Below are 15,236 nucleotides of genomic sequence, written 5' to 3' on the forward strand. Positions count from 1 at the left end.
GTTTGTTGATTTGTTCCAGTCAACGTTGGCTAAATAATACAGAAATTGTTGATCCATGCTATCTGGTTAAATTTTTCATGACTTTAAAGATGTATTTCCCCTTACAGCAAGACTGGTCAAAGGCGGGTCAGTATGAGCAAATGGGAGCAACCCGACAACGCAGGACTGAGACTGCAGAGCCCTCTAGTGGTATGGGAGGGAATGGAGTAATGCACTCTGAAGGGTCTTACAGGACCAGAATGCCTTCTAAAGACATTACAGTAAAGGTACCCTAGTAAACTGATATCCCATCTTAAATATATAACATGGGTCTTCAACAGGGGGCCAGGGACCCTTTGGGGGTCCTCCAAATATTGTTTGAATTGAAAATAAGTTTTTGGGAAAAATAAAATTAGGCAAGAAAATGAATGAATAGGCTAACAGTAAAAATTATAACTTGATTAAAATAAAAGACCCCATGTTAAAATCTATTCAGTAAATGTTAACAGTATGTGACTGTGTATACCGAAAATGAATGTTTTAATTTATTTGTAAATTAACCACCATAAAAAAATATGTGACCCTGGACCACAAGGGTAAATATTTTTATTAAGATTTATACATCATCTGAGAGCTGAATAAATAAGCTTTCTATTGATGCATGGTTTGTAAGGACAGGACAATATTTGGCCGAGATACAACTATTTGAAAATCTGGAATCTAAGGGGGCAAAAAAATCTAAATATTGAGAAAATCACCTTTAAATTTGTCCAGGTCTTTAGAAAAACATATTACTAATGATAAATAAATTTTTCATATATGGGAGGAGATTTACAAAATATCTTCATGCAACGTGATCTTTACTTAACTCTCTATATGCCATAATAAACAGTTGCCAGCGTCAGCATTTTTTGTGATTTTCACAAAAGATTAATGCCTTTTCAATTAATGTTCTTCTTTAAATATATAAACATACAATATATCAAATGTAAGAACAGACCATCTATATTCAAACAAAAAACTTTTATCCTATATTTATTTGTTCTCTTTTACTCACCTCTCAAATATGGGTAGTTTTTTTTAAAATACCAAATTTTGAGCAAATAGCTGAGATAATAAAATTTTTGTGAAGGACTTTTGATAGAGATCAGATTTAGAGCGATGATAAAAACATACATGGAGTTTAGACTGTTTGCCCTAAAAGTTTGCTTTCAGGTTTTATATGTTGGGTAAGAGCGTCACCTGGTGGATAATAGTGGAAATACAGATTGCTGGAAAAACTCGTCATTGGCAGGGAATGATGTTTTCTTTTAAGTCCAATTTATAGTTGTGCAAAGGGTCTACGCCGTAGGTTTTCCAGAGCCTATGCGTAGCCTGATGTGCAAAATTTTTAACAGCACGTCACTCAGTTCTACGTGGACCGCAAGTGATGTGATTCATCCACAAAAAACCCTCCCGTCACTATAGATATTTCTGTTTGCGATGGTGAGAACAAAGATGGGCCAAGTTGAGGAATGATTAACCTCGAACTGCAACATTAGTCACTGTTTATTTACTTCCATCACTGCTGGTCTTCTCAAAACATACAAAACAAGTTGCTGTTTCTCCTTCGTTTGTGGGTTAAACTGGCCAAGCTGCTTCTTAATTGACAGTTGCACTGCTACTGTGGTTACGCACGTGGATACTGCCTATCAGCGGTCTGCATGTGTGTTTGCACATCAATGTGGATGTCGACGCAGAAGTATATATGAAAACTGACGCGTGTCCCATGCCATCGCGGCTACGCCGTATGACATGTGCACAACTGTAATGAGCCCTTTAATTGACAAGTTATCTCATCAATGGCGGGGGAAGAGTTAACATCCTTATGATTTTTGGCATAAAAAATCTATTATTTGGCTATTGCTACAAATATACCCATGTTACTTATGACTGGTTTGGATTTTGTAGTCCAGGGTCACATGTAAACCCAGTCTTAATTTGATACACATATTGGGGGTCCCTTCTCCTCCTCTCTATCCATTAAGAGGTTCTTGACCTGAAGGTTGAAGATGTGTGATCTATAAAGATCTTAAACCAAAGTTAGAAAATAGTTCATCCAAATAATTATTTTTTATTTACACACCCTCATGTTATTGAAACTAAACTTTTTCAGAAGAACAAAGAAAGCCATTAATGATTTGAATGACATGAGGGTGAATAAGTGACACAGTTTTCATTTTTACATGAATTAACCTTTTAAATAATTTTAACAGAGAAAAAAAAATGGCTCTTATGGTAATTTATCATCTGCATGTTTCTCTTTGTGTCTCTCAGCATGGTAAACCAGCATCATCTGCCGCCAGTGAGCTGGCTATGGTTCTGACTCGTGGACTCAGTCTAGAACAGCAGCAGAAGAGCAGCTGTGACTCTCTGCAGTACTCAAGTGGATATAGCACCCAGAACACTACACCATCATGTTCAGAGGACACTATACCCTCACAAGGTAATCTACAGTACACACAAAAGACCATACTGGATGGATTTTTTAATTCTCACTACAATGCATTTTGGGATTGCATAAGAGCCATGCAATGCTGCCTTAACTTATGTTACTAAATGTAGACATTTCTGCATTATGCATTTGGCAGACCCTTATATCCAACGTGACATAAAAAGTATGCATTTTTTCAGTTTGTGTGTTGCCAAGGGACCTTTGTGCTGCTAATGCAATGCATTATCAAGTGAGCTATAGAAATGCTCTAGTATTAGACCTGACACCCCTCCTCTCTTTGTAGGATCTGAATACGACTGTTATTCTATAAACGGCGATGCTGAAATCGATGCACAGACGGACTTTGACAAATCCTCTACCGTCCCTCGCAACAGCAACCTTGCTCAGAACTACAGACGTATGATCCAGTCAAAGAGGCCTGCCAGCACCGCTGGGCTGCATGGTGGCACATCCAATGGAAAAGGTGCAGGAAGCAGCGTCATATCCTCAGGAACGGCCACCATTCGCAGAACGCCTTCCTCTAAAACAAACGTCAGACGCACTCCCTCCATCGTGGGTCCGATCCCTATCCGGCCACCTATTGTTCCCGTAAAGACTCCCACTGTTCCCGACTCACCTGGATTTCCCAGTCCTCCCCCTGAGCACAACGGAAGCAAGGAAAGCGTTTATACCGACGACTCGGAAATTCTGGACTACAAAGGCTCTCCTAAGCGAATGAGTCTGCCTAACCCAGCATGGAGCACTGGAGGTAGGTTGGACAGAAGCATCTACATGCAACAACCTGGAGCTGCAGGGTTCAGTTCAGAAGAAGACCAGATACTTGCAGCCAATCGCCACAGTCTGGTGGAGAAGATCGGAGAGCTGGTAGCCAGCGCTCATGCGCTCGGTGAGGGACAGTTCCCGTTTCCCACAGACCCTGAGATAAGCCAGGGCCAACAACTGGATCAAGAACAAGACGGGGATGGAGAAGATCCACTGAAGACCATCCGGAGAGGGGTGCGTCTGAGGAAAACTGTCTGCAATGACAGATCAGCACCGAGGATCATGCGATAGTTCAGTACTGACTCGGACAGTGCAAATCAAGGATTTGTTGTCAAACTATGTAAATTCAGTGTTAAACCTGGCCAACCAAAAGGCCAGAATCTGTGTTTAGTGTATATGGACTCAAGTACTGATCTTGACTATTATTGTTGTAGGTATATTCAACAGACTAATATCTGTTTCACAGGCATATTATTATGACGGACATTTTATGACCTTAACGGTGAGAATGTAATGTTTAAAATGTGTATTAATATACTAGTTACACCAGTTGTTCCTTTTCGGAAATTGTAATGACTATGTTCTACGTGTTGCTTCCATGTAACTATGCTATGTTAAGACGTTTCGAGAAATTTCTCTTCCCACGTGTGTTGTAAAAAGCCAAAGTCTTGTTCTCAACTGAAAAGCTGTTTTGAAAAGCACAAGATTGCTTATACCGCAGCTCAGACTCAGATGGACCACACAATCAAACCACTGCACATGCTGTAAACTGCCAAATAAAGCACATCACTTGTACTATAACAAAGTGTAGTGATATTTTTAATTGGAAAAAATGTCAAATACTTGTGGCTAATGTGCTTTTCTTCATTGGATATACTTAAAAGTTGTCCAGCAGATGGCGTAGTTGCTTAAAAATGACAGGGTTTCCTTTACACAGCAATTTATCTTTTACTTGTATTAGAGAACTTTGCAATGTTTTACAATGCAATGTTCATGCTTAACATTTTAAGTGTTATTTACGCTAATAAAAATATTGATTTTGGTTAGATATGCTAGAAAATTATATTGATGCTTGGGGAACCAAAAATGGACCTATGGTAAATTAGATTTGCGAGGTGTCATGAAACAGTTTGATAAAAAAAAGTAAATGCAAAGTAAGAGTATCAAAATGAGAAGCATACAGTTATAAACATCTCTTCATGTACTATTTTGCACGTGATTTTAAATGACATCATACAAACCAATTTTGTTTTTTTTTTCCATATTTAAGGGGAAAATTTTCATTACGCAATGTGTCCATGACTGGATTTTGGTTCTTTGACATGGAAATAATTATAATTACAAAATCTAAAAAAAATTAAAGCTTCAGTGCATGTTATACTATAAACATGTACAGTAAAGAAATATGTGGTGTTTGGTGATCATTGGTTAATGTAGAGAATAATAAGAAATATAAATTTGTCCGAGACTAATTTTCTCATCCTCCGCAACAATTTTCAATCATTGTTTAAGCCCTCAAGGAACTAACATTTCCAAAAAAATAATTGTTTGAAGGGACATAATTTACTGTGACACTCAAGATGGCACCAGGTAAGCAGTTAAGCACATATCTATGGTTAAGCAGTTCTTATTTTTTCTCTTTAGATAAAAGTTTGTAAATGCATATATTTAATGTAATATCATGTTGTGGTAATGATAATTTTTTATTATGATAATCTATAAAGGTAAATATTTTTTTAAATCCTCTAAAAATAATGATTATAGTAAGTTCATAAGAATAAATCTTACATGTGCAAGACATTGGTAAAAAATCTGATGCTGGACACCTTCTAAATCTGGATTTCGTGAGAATCACCCACCTGTATTTTTAATACTTTTGTTCACCAAAACAATCTTTGCGGCCTGGTATCACCCACATATAAGGCTTACAGTATGTGACCCATCGTGTGCGCGCACTCATATGCCAACCACAATTTCCATCGAAATACTAAGTCATTGTTAATGTTGTAAGACTTTTGTTGACACTTGTATCCAAAGCGACTAATCCAAAATCTAATAGATGGGATAAAGAACCGGAGACGGTCAAGCAACGCGTTTGATGTGGCAGCTGGAGATCGTGAGAATGAGCCATGGCTTCAGTCATTCACTGACTCCCAAACTCATCATCACATCCTCGTCATCTCCCTCTTCGTGACGGACGGGACCCCCACACTCCGCTCCGGGCTACACATACAGTGATGTGACACGGGTGCGCATCCCGCCGTCAGTCGCGCGGCAAAGTGGCACGCGTGTCATTCCAACTGACAGAAGCGCTGCACGCACCTCCGTTGCAAATGCGAGACATGACTGTGTACTGATGGAGGCACGTCGAAAACAAGACAGCACAGCAGAAATAAACACATCTTGAGCAATGCGATCTGATCTGGGGGATGGGGGTTGTTTAGAACAGAATGGTACACTCTTCTTTACGCACAGGGACACTTGGGTATCAGCTTTCTCTTGACTCTATTTCCACCACACACCACGTGAAAAAATACTGTAGTATACATTTACTAAAACAAATATATAGTAAATGACTATATAGCATATACTAAAGTGTATAGCATATACTACAGTTTTGATTATTTTAAGTATGCTGTATATGTAGTAAGTATTTACAGTTTACCAATTCACTACAGTAAAAACCAAAGTAAAGTATACCTCAGTATGACTTCATGTGGGTCTGTTTTCTGTATCTCAGGCAGCTGTGACAGTTTATATGTTTAGCTACATAATTGGATTTAAGAGCTGATCCTCATGATTTAGTATGTGTTCAGCTGATGCTGATGTGACATTGATGTATAACTTTTTAATTATTACTAAGGTTTCAGAGCAGATATGACGACTTCTTTTCATTTTTTTACCAAACGACTACTTTATTGACACATGAAAGAAATTTTTACTGTATCAAAATTCCTAGATACTTGTGTTTTTAAACGTTAACATAGAAAATATTAAAGTATACTACAGTGTATTTTCAATTGTGAAATTAAATAATTTATACTGGTGAATACAGAATACTATACTGCAGAGTATACTATAGGTAAGGAATAATTGACGACGGGCCATTGAATTATAAGAAAATAATGCACACCCAAGGTGCAATGCGGGTGTGCATTATTTTCGAATAATTCAAAGGACCGGAGTCAATTATTTCTCTTATACCACGTTTACCTCAAACATTGCTCTGGTGCCTATTTTTAAGACATTTGACAAGTTTAGTGTGCGGTTATCAGAAATTAATGCATACCCACAGAACATTTCTCAGCCAATCAGAATACAGCTTTCAACAGACCCGTGGTATAATAAACATTAACAAACTATAGTAATTATAATACTGCAATTTACAGTACGTAAAAAGTCTTTCTGTGCCTTAGTAGATTTAACAAATATAAAATGAGTAAACTGAATAAAATTTTTTGAATTCTTGTTTTTTAATCTTAAAAATCGTTCGTCATATTCTGATTAAAAAAACAAGAATTCAAAATTTTTATAACAAATTTTTAATAACATAAGAATTTCAATAAATTAAGTAAGTCTAAACAAACACATTGAGTAAATTCAACTTCAATTTATGATGTATAATCCACTTAAATTTGTATGAAGGAAATTAACTAATAATTTTGTGTTGAAACTACATGAATAATTTAATCAAACATTACTAACTAGGCAGTGGACTCGTAGTTCCCAGCATGCTTTGCATGGAACTGCATTTGGAGAGGAAATTTTGAATTTAACGCTATTTTATGTGTTTTTAACTAAAACGAAAGACTTGTTAGTGTTTATTGTTCATTTATCTTCGAGATTTGGAAGAGTTTCTGTTTCTTCTTTGACTTTTGTAGTTACCATTGTTCAAAAGACTGTGCTTGTGCATAGACTGCATACTGAAGTATGTTGCACTTTAAAGCTGCCAAAAACGAAACTGGGAGGGCGCGTTGATTGAATAAATGTTTTGTCCCCTCATCTCATGGAATATAAAAAACAAAAAACCATAAATAACTTACCTGTTCCAAGAAAAGTAAGTTAATCTAACTGAGCAATACTAGTATATTTAACTTGATCTTCTTTAACTTGATTTTAATCAACTTGATTTTAATCAAATTAATTAATAAATCAGAAGACATTAACTAGTATTTTTTCATTTAAATGTTAACCATTTTAAATAAGTCTGTGTAAAATATGTTGATTTTACACTTAATTTATTGACTTTTTCTTAAAATGCTACTTAATATTTTTGCATTCATTGAAATCCATATTATTAAGTTGCCCTTAAGGGGATCGCACACCGGCCGCGCCGATCAGCGCCGCGCAGCGCTGCGCCGTTCTAAATCAACTGAACACATTGTTTTCTACACTGTAAAAAAATTCCGTAGAAATTGCAGCTGGGTTGCCGGTAATTTACCGTAGATTTACATTTATGTTTTTTACTGGCAACATTTTGTTCAAAGTTAAATGAAAATTAAACATTTACAAGTCTTTATCTTTACAGAGTAAAACTAAAAAACAGCATCAAGCAAAACATTCATAAATAACATAAATAAAATCTGGACCAAAAAACAGAAAAAGGTTGATGATGAATTCTGGTTCCCAGAATGCTTTGCATGAGGCTGTTATTGTATAGTTTTATTCTGTAAAGATAAAGACTTGTTAATATTTGAAATTTATTTAACTTTGAACAAACTCTTGCCAGTAAATAACATAAATGTAAATCTACGGTAAATTACCGGCAACCCAGCTGCAATAACATTGAAATTTCTACGGAATTTTTTTACAGTGTATGAGTATACACACACCGGCGCCGTCCGTGCCACCCAGCTGTGACTCAGGAAGTTGCTCAAATCCCTGTCGCGCCACACAGTGCCACTCACATAGTTTAACATTAAATAACATCATATTTGTCCATATTTGTAGAAGTAGTACTTTATAGTGGAGTATACTTTGGTAAATATTGCATATTTAATGTGAAGTGACAGTATCGTAAAATATTATGTGCCCAGTAACGCATGGAATGAGAAAGTATTAATCAGTGGGTTTTTTGTGTGTACTGCACTCTAAAAACAAACGGTGCTATATAGCACCAAAAGTGGTTCTTTGCTTGTAATCATAGAAGAACCGTTTTTAGTGCCATATAGCACCGGTTAAGCACCAGTGAAGCACCTGTGTAGAACCAAATAGGGGCCAAATAGCACCACATATGGTTCTACATAGCACTATTTGGTTCTACACAGGTGCTTCACTGGTGCTTCACCGGTGCTATATGGCACTAAAAACGGTTCTTCTATGATTACGAGCAAAGAACCACTTTTGGTGCTATATAGCACCGTTTGTTTTTAGAGTGAAGTCCTTAATATTTAGGGTTTTTGTATAATGTGTTGCTGTAATTTATATACAATACCTTTATGTAATATGTGAGTAATATACTGTAGAGCAATAGTCATCATACTGATGTTTCAGTAGACATCAATCTCAGGGGTGTTCATAGACATATCTTTAAATCATTGATGGGTTTAGAGCCGATTTGATCTTCTGATGTATTTTTGCTGCATTGGACTTCGGCTTCAGTCTCATTTCACATTGATTATATTTCCAATTAACTTGTCAATGTAGTTATTTTATAGGCCATTAGATGTGCCTTTTAATCTACTGCAGTTGGGGATATTTTTGGAGACACATAACGCAGGCTATTTAAAAACAAGCGCTCTACTGATGAGAAATAATTCTTTTGTTCTTTTTAAAACAGAGCCATTGACATAAGCTTGCTGACGGATGCTGATGCTTTCAATACCTCCGAGACCAATGATGAATTACTGCAGACACACAGCGCTGAGCATGCAAATATGTCCAACAACACTCTGATATTGCAGCAGGGGAGGACAATGTGCTTACATCTTAAAAAAGACACTCTGCTTTAATTCCTTTCATGATGATTAATAATTCGCCTGATAAATGCCTAATCTACCACATGTATATGATTTAAATAGATTTTATTAAGGCTAATACATAGTGTAGAAATAGTGTAGAATATATTAATATTACACTGTGATGTGACAGTGAGTGGTTATGCATTTGCTTTAAGTTTTAAAAACAACATTAACATCGTACTTTTTAAACCATTTTAAAAGGTATTCAGGATAGGCAAGAGTATAGCTGTATCCTGAAACACATCACAGTCCCAGACAGCAAACGACACTGGGCTGGATCCACAATGAAACGGATGACTTCGGCACGGATCCGGCCCGGAGTTGTCTGCTGTCTGTGTGTCATCAAAATATATAATGAAACAAGTAGTGACTATTGGTAAACAGTATGGGGTTGTTTCCTGGACAGGGCTTAGGTCTAGTCCCAGACTGTAATGCATGTTTGAACTGTCTTAAGTGTACAAACTTTGCACTGGCATAACTTGAAATATGTCAGTGCCATTGTTTTGTCTCAAGATGCACACCAGTAATGTTTTTTGTAAGGTTTATTTGTATGAACCACTTAAATGTCCTAATATAACTAAGGTCTACTCTGGGATTAATCTAAACCCTGTCCATATAAATAGTAAAGTATCAGTGTGTATTAAATTTTATTTTCAATATGATATATAAATTAGGCTTTGTAAAGGAGTTGTTAGAGTAAGTCAAATGGTAATGGGGAAGAGATCAAAGTTTGGCTTATGCAACAGCGCAAAAAAAAATTGTACCTGAGCCTTTGTGGTCCATGTATGTTTGTTCTGTTTTCCAGATGGCAGTGTAAAAAACAGACAGATGGGGTGGATGGAGTCCCTGATGATCTGAAGAGCTGTTGGTGAGCATCAGTGGCTGTTTACGATGACTGTCCAGCGATTCAATGGGCAATTTTGACTACTTGCTAAAGGGCTTTCCGGTCTGAGGATGTACAGCTGTCATGAGATAGAGCAGGTCAGGATGTTAGATATGTATAATATTATAATATACATTAAGAAGTTACGTTTGCCATCTTTCGTGATTATGTATTGGTGTGACTGACATATAAAAAAGTTTTCTGATTTATGCTTGTCTGCTTTGCACAAAATTGGCGGAAAAGTCCTCACATGTCCTTGGCTATGCTTTTTAATTTCTTTATTTTCTCTCATGATGTATTTGTTTGTTATTGGAGAGCTGATAGACACTTTATCCACCTCCAAAAGCCACACATCAAGTTACTCCATCAATAAAAAACAGTTAATTGCAGAAATGCATTTAAGTCAGCAGTGATGGATTTTTGTTAAAAAAAATATCCTCTGAATCTTATTAAGTACACCGTTCACCTTAATGGCACACACAACCTTGAGCCCTTCACTTGTAAGCCAATAATATACATAAAGCGTCTCATTTTGACTATATGTCACATAACTTTCTCAGTCTCATTTTCTCACCCTTCCTGAGCTATCAAAAGAAACACAGGACAGGCCCACCTGAAGATAGAGTCGATGTGTCCCAGACGTCATGTCTTCTGTCAGACGTGTAAGCTTGGAGACAGGAATGGCATGGCCGGTGAAGCCCCAGTGAACAGGAGGGGTCATCCTTCAGCTCCTAGACAGGTTGAAAGACAGCCACATGGCACACATCTCTAAATGACAGCCTGTCACTGGCAGGAGATCCACCATACGGCACTGTCACCTCTCACCTGACTGAACTCGGCCCTCACTGAGGGGAAACTTGCGTCACTGTCAAACTAATAGTGGTTAAAGGTGAAACATTTCCATTTTTTCCATAAGCCCATCTGTACATTTATATTTTAAGATTAAGACTTAATTATCTATTCAGAGCTGCCCATGACCATGTCTCTGCTGTCATGGAGAGGAAGCTGGGGTTATGAATGTGGATTACTGGAAATGTGAATGCGATGTGGTAATTTCTTGTCTAATAAAAAGTCTTGTGAGAGGTGACTGGGGCTAGTTGTCACACTTTTTTAAAGTTAAAGGTCACCTATTTCATAGCTAAAACAACGTTATTTTGTGTACTCGGTATATTACAATGTGTTTATGTGGTTTATGGATAAAAAACCTTCCACATACCGTACATTGTTGTAGCTCCAGATTTCCCTGTCTTCCTGAAACTTTTTGTACAAAACACATGGATTTGAAAAGCGCAGTGCCCTGATTGGCCAGCTAATCTGTACGTTGTGATTGGCCTGAATACCCACGACGTCAGCCGGAAATGTGACGCCTCTTACCATGTTTGAAAGATTCGGTCGCAATGTTAACTTACCGGCTGAGTCTGAAGCGGGAGGAATTATGATAATGTCGATCTTGTCTACATCATCAATCCCAGGAAGTAAACTGTTGCCTACAATCCGTGTGTTTGTTGTAGTCCAAGAAAAGAGATTTACCCTGGAGACGATAACTTGCGTCATCGTTTACTTTGGGGTATGTACCTTTTGCATATGGTTTACATGTACTAATACACACTTACACACCAAAGGAAATGTAAAATTGTTAATCGGACCGTAGGTTTCCTTTAATATTTATCAGGGTAGGTGTATCTGTATATAGGCACACAGAACCATTTTGAGTTTGAATTTATCAATAAGCAATACAGCCTCATTACACGCTTTGTCAAGGATAACACAATAACATATTTTCATTGTCCTTGATTTTAAAGCTCAGTTTTTGTTATGACCGGTTTATTTGGCAAACATATCCGCACTAGTTACAATATAATCACTGAAACACACATACAAAAGCCAAATGTATACATTCTAAGACATCCCATCAAAAAAATGATTGACTCTTTAACTAAATTCCACATAATCTGTTATAAACAAAATATCAAAAAGGCAACTTATTCCAGTCTTGTGTGCCTGAATACGCAAACACCTTGGTCCAAACAAAATCTTTAAAACTTTTAGATTCAGAAATGACTATTTATTTTTAAAAGGAAACCATCCAATAACTGAAAGTATCTGTTTTTAACATGACTAAAACGAATCTTTCCCATTTATTTTGTCCCTTTTGTAACCTGCTATCTACATAATGGATAGATCAGTCATCCATTAACTAGCATACTCAAAATGACATTGAACAGGGCCTAATGTAACCAGCCTTAAATTTTCTGTCTAAAAAGCTATATATCTAGATATGTATTTGAGTTCAGCACTAACTTTACCCAAAACTTTCCATTGCCATGCTTACTCCACTTTAATTATTATCCAAAACACAACAAAGAAAACTTACTGAAAAAAATTGCAGCAACATTGGGACATTTATTTAGACACACTACTGTACATGCATTGTAAAAAGTTGGCTCAACATAAAAAATTACCTCAATTGGATCTAAAAATGTTACGTTTTTTTTTTTACTTAAAATTTCACTTTACATTGTTCAATTGTTTCAAAGCAGCTTTACATTAATAGATGCAGGAGAAAACACAGAAAAACCGTAAACATAAGCAGCAGAATACAGCGGCTAAGGTTTACTGTCCTAGCGGGCGTAGTAATAATGTAACGTATATAAAATGGTGCTAAGTTAAGCCAATGTCAGCAGACTCCCCATATGTTGAAAAAAACCCTAGGAGAAAAACCCTGGGGGAAAAGTCCTAGGAGGGAAAAAAAACCTTGGGAGAGAGCCAGGCATAGCTGATTTTATAGAGGATACATTACGATTTTATACAATTTTATGGGAATTTAAGCATAATATATATCTTATAATTGGCTTTTCATAAAAATATTAAATAAAACACTGACACAACACAACTTCATTTATTATACATGAAAATCCACCCCAAACCTGTCATTTATGAAAATGCCTTTGTCCTATACTTAAACTTTAGTTAAAACCTTGCCCCTTTGCCTCATAAATATAACCCACTGTAGTTGAATTGTGTTCAATTCGGGACCCACTAGGTACACTCTCAAAAAAAGGTATAAGGGGCATATTGATGATATTAGTACCTGACAGGTATACTGGTACATCAAAGGTATATCTGTACCAAAATGGTACATATTAGGATCATTTTAAAAGGTACGTCCTGATTCAAAGTGAAAACTTCGAAAGAGCACAATATTACAAGATATATAGATGTATGGAATAAAAAATTTAAATGAGTTGTTTTAAAAACAACTCATTTAAAATTTTAATACCATATATTTTAATAATAACAAGCAAAACCGCTCAATGAGAATAAAATTATTTCTGCAATTTAACTTTTACTCAAAAATCTATAGTTATCAAGTTGAAGCTCTTCAAACAAAAATTGCCCTATTTTCCACACATAGGCTACACAAATTTCCTAAAATATTATACTGAAACATGTTTCTTAGAGATGCTGTAGAGGTAATGCTAATTTCATTTTACAGCTCACTGCAGTTTCACTGAATTATTGCCTTGTAAAGAACAAACATCCTGATTGTGTCATTGATTAAGTAATGCACAACACTTTTCTAGAGGGTAAGACTTGTAATCTCTCAGCCTGATCAATACTGGGTCAGAATTAATTGCTTAAATACTTTCTCCAGTTTGTTTTAATCAGCACCATACTCTCCTCTTTTTTGTTTTTGTATACTGCCAGTGACATTCCTCTCACATACACCTTACCATAGATCTCTTCAAAACAGATTTGTGAGTCTATCGGAGACAAATAACGAGATAAGGTGAGCCATGCTGTTTTGACACACTGTTAGAACATGATGTTACGAAGCCAGACACCTGACTTGGGAAAAAGGTCATCTGTTCATCATAGATCAAAGCGGAGGACAGCACCTCTCAAAACAGTGGCAGAGAGAAAGAGAGAGAGAGGCAGGAGGAGATAAAATGAAACCTGCACAACGGGACTGATGGACATGTGGCTCATATACACCCTCCTGTGAGCTGTAGGGAGGGTGGGTGTCCTGCTGGCAGATGTCCCTTCTAGTTTCAGATGCTGGTTGACAGGTTTGCTCTGAGGTGGAGAAGACCAAGGAGGTCTGGGTAATAAGACAGTTGTCTCCTTTAATGTGTTGCCTTGACATTGTTGTGCAAGCACAAAATGAGAAAACTGGCATATCTGAATAGATTTGAATTCTTGAAGGTCCTTGTGTATTCTGAATGCTAAAAATGATGAAGTTCATTCATGCATATGGACAGACACATGCATGTTTCCAATCAACATTTGTTTTCATTGTTCAATTAAAACTGAATTTTGCCTCAGAGTAAAAAAACACATATCTGTTTGGTCTTGACCTCATTCAACAAACCCTTTCCTATCCATTCAGCGTGAACCAATGCAAGGATGTCATGAGCAGACCTTGGCTCGCATTTGATTTATGTTGCTCTAAAAGTAAAAATCAAAGATCCTCTCTAATGCGGCTCTGTGGCAGTGGGGATGATATATGATGCAGCCGAGCAGTTAAATGAGAGCACTATGTCTTTGCCTGGGTTTTAATGGCACGGTCAGAAGTCTGACCCAACATCTGAATGACTTTACAGTACTTAAAAAGACATTCACAGACAGTGCTGATTTGTAAAAGAAAGGCTTAAGGGCAAACTTGTTTTGGTCATGCGCTTCTAAATACCTGACAGTTTAAAGGAAATATAACTGGAGATACTCATGCAACACAAGTTGTTCTTTATTTTTTGGTTTTCTTTAGAATTGGAAGCAAAAAAAAAACAGAGCTGTTGGAGAATTGCCAAGTCATTTAACTCGGTTGAGATAAAACAAAAACAACAAAACCAAAGATATGTGTGGAAAAAACATAGAGGGTTTCTTTGGACGCACCTGCATGTTACCGTTAACCCCCTGGCCTAAAGTTAAACTTAGGGTCTATCTTTGTTTATCCATCTAGCTAGTGGCTAAGCTGACCTCTGGAACAAATACCTTGTTGAAAATAAAAAAATGATTGGTTTCGTAAAAATGAGTGGTGATGGCAAGCAAGGATCACTTTGTGAAAAGAGGTTTGGCAGCCAGGCAAGAATTCAAGGCTCTGTAGCTACATTGTATAGACCATTTTGCAAGATGTAAACAACACCGGTCCAGAAGCACT

General features: G+C 36.8%; 1 protein-coding gene and 1 long non-coding RNA gene across 2 annotated transcripts in view; both read left to right on the top strand.

The window, feature by feature from the left end:
- The window catches only part of LOC135773705 (protein MTSS 2), a 30,926-nt gene extending 26,892 nt beyond the window's left edge, over window positions 1-4,034 (top strand). Inside the window, 3 exon segments of the mRNA XM_073815776.1 lie at window positions 108-266; window positions 2,296-2,464; window positions 2,757-4,034. Of these exon segments, the coding sequence (XP_073671877.1) occupies window positions 108-266; window positions 2,296-2,464; window positions 2,757-3,526 (1,098 nt within the window). The 3' untranslated portion in view covers window positions 3,527-4,034.
- Window positions 4,035-4,894: 860 nt separating this feature from the next.
- LOC135769241 (uncharacterized) lies at window positions 4,895-11,143 on the top strand. Its single transcript, XR_010542387.2, has 3 exons — window positions 4,895-5,688; window positions 9,015-10,176; window positions 10,663-11,143. It is a non-coding gene; the product is annotated as an uncharacterized lncRNA (long non-coding RNA).
- Window positions 11,144-15,236: the final 4,093 nt, after the last annotated feature.

This window comes from Paramisgurnus dabryanus, chromosome 9 (assembly GCF_030506205.2).
Source record: "Paramisgurnus dabryanus chromosome 9, PD_genome_1.1, whole genome shotgun sequence".
In the NCBI taxonomy this organism is placed as follows: domain Eukaryota; kingdom Metazoa; phylum Chordata; class Actinopteri; order Cypriniformes; family Cobitidae; genus Paramisgurnus; species Paramisgurnus dabryanus.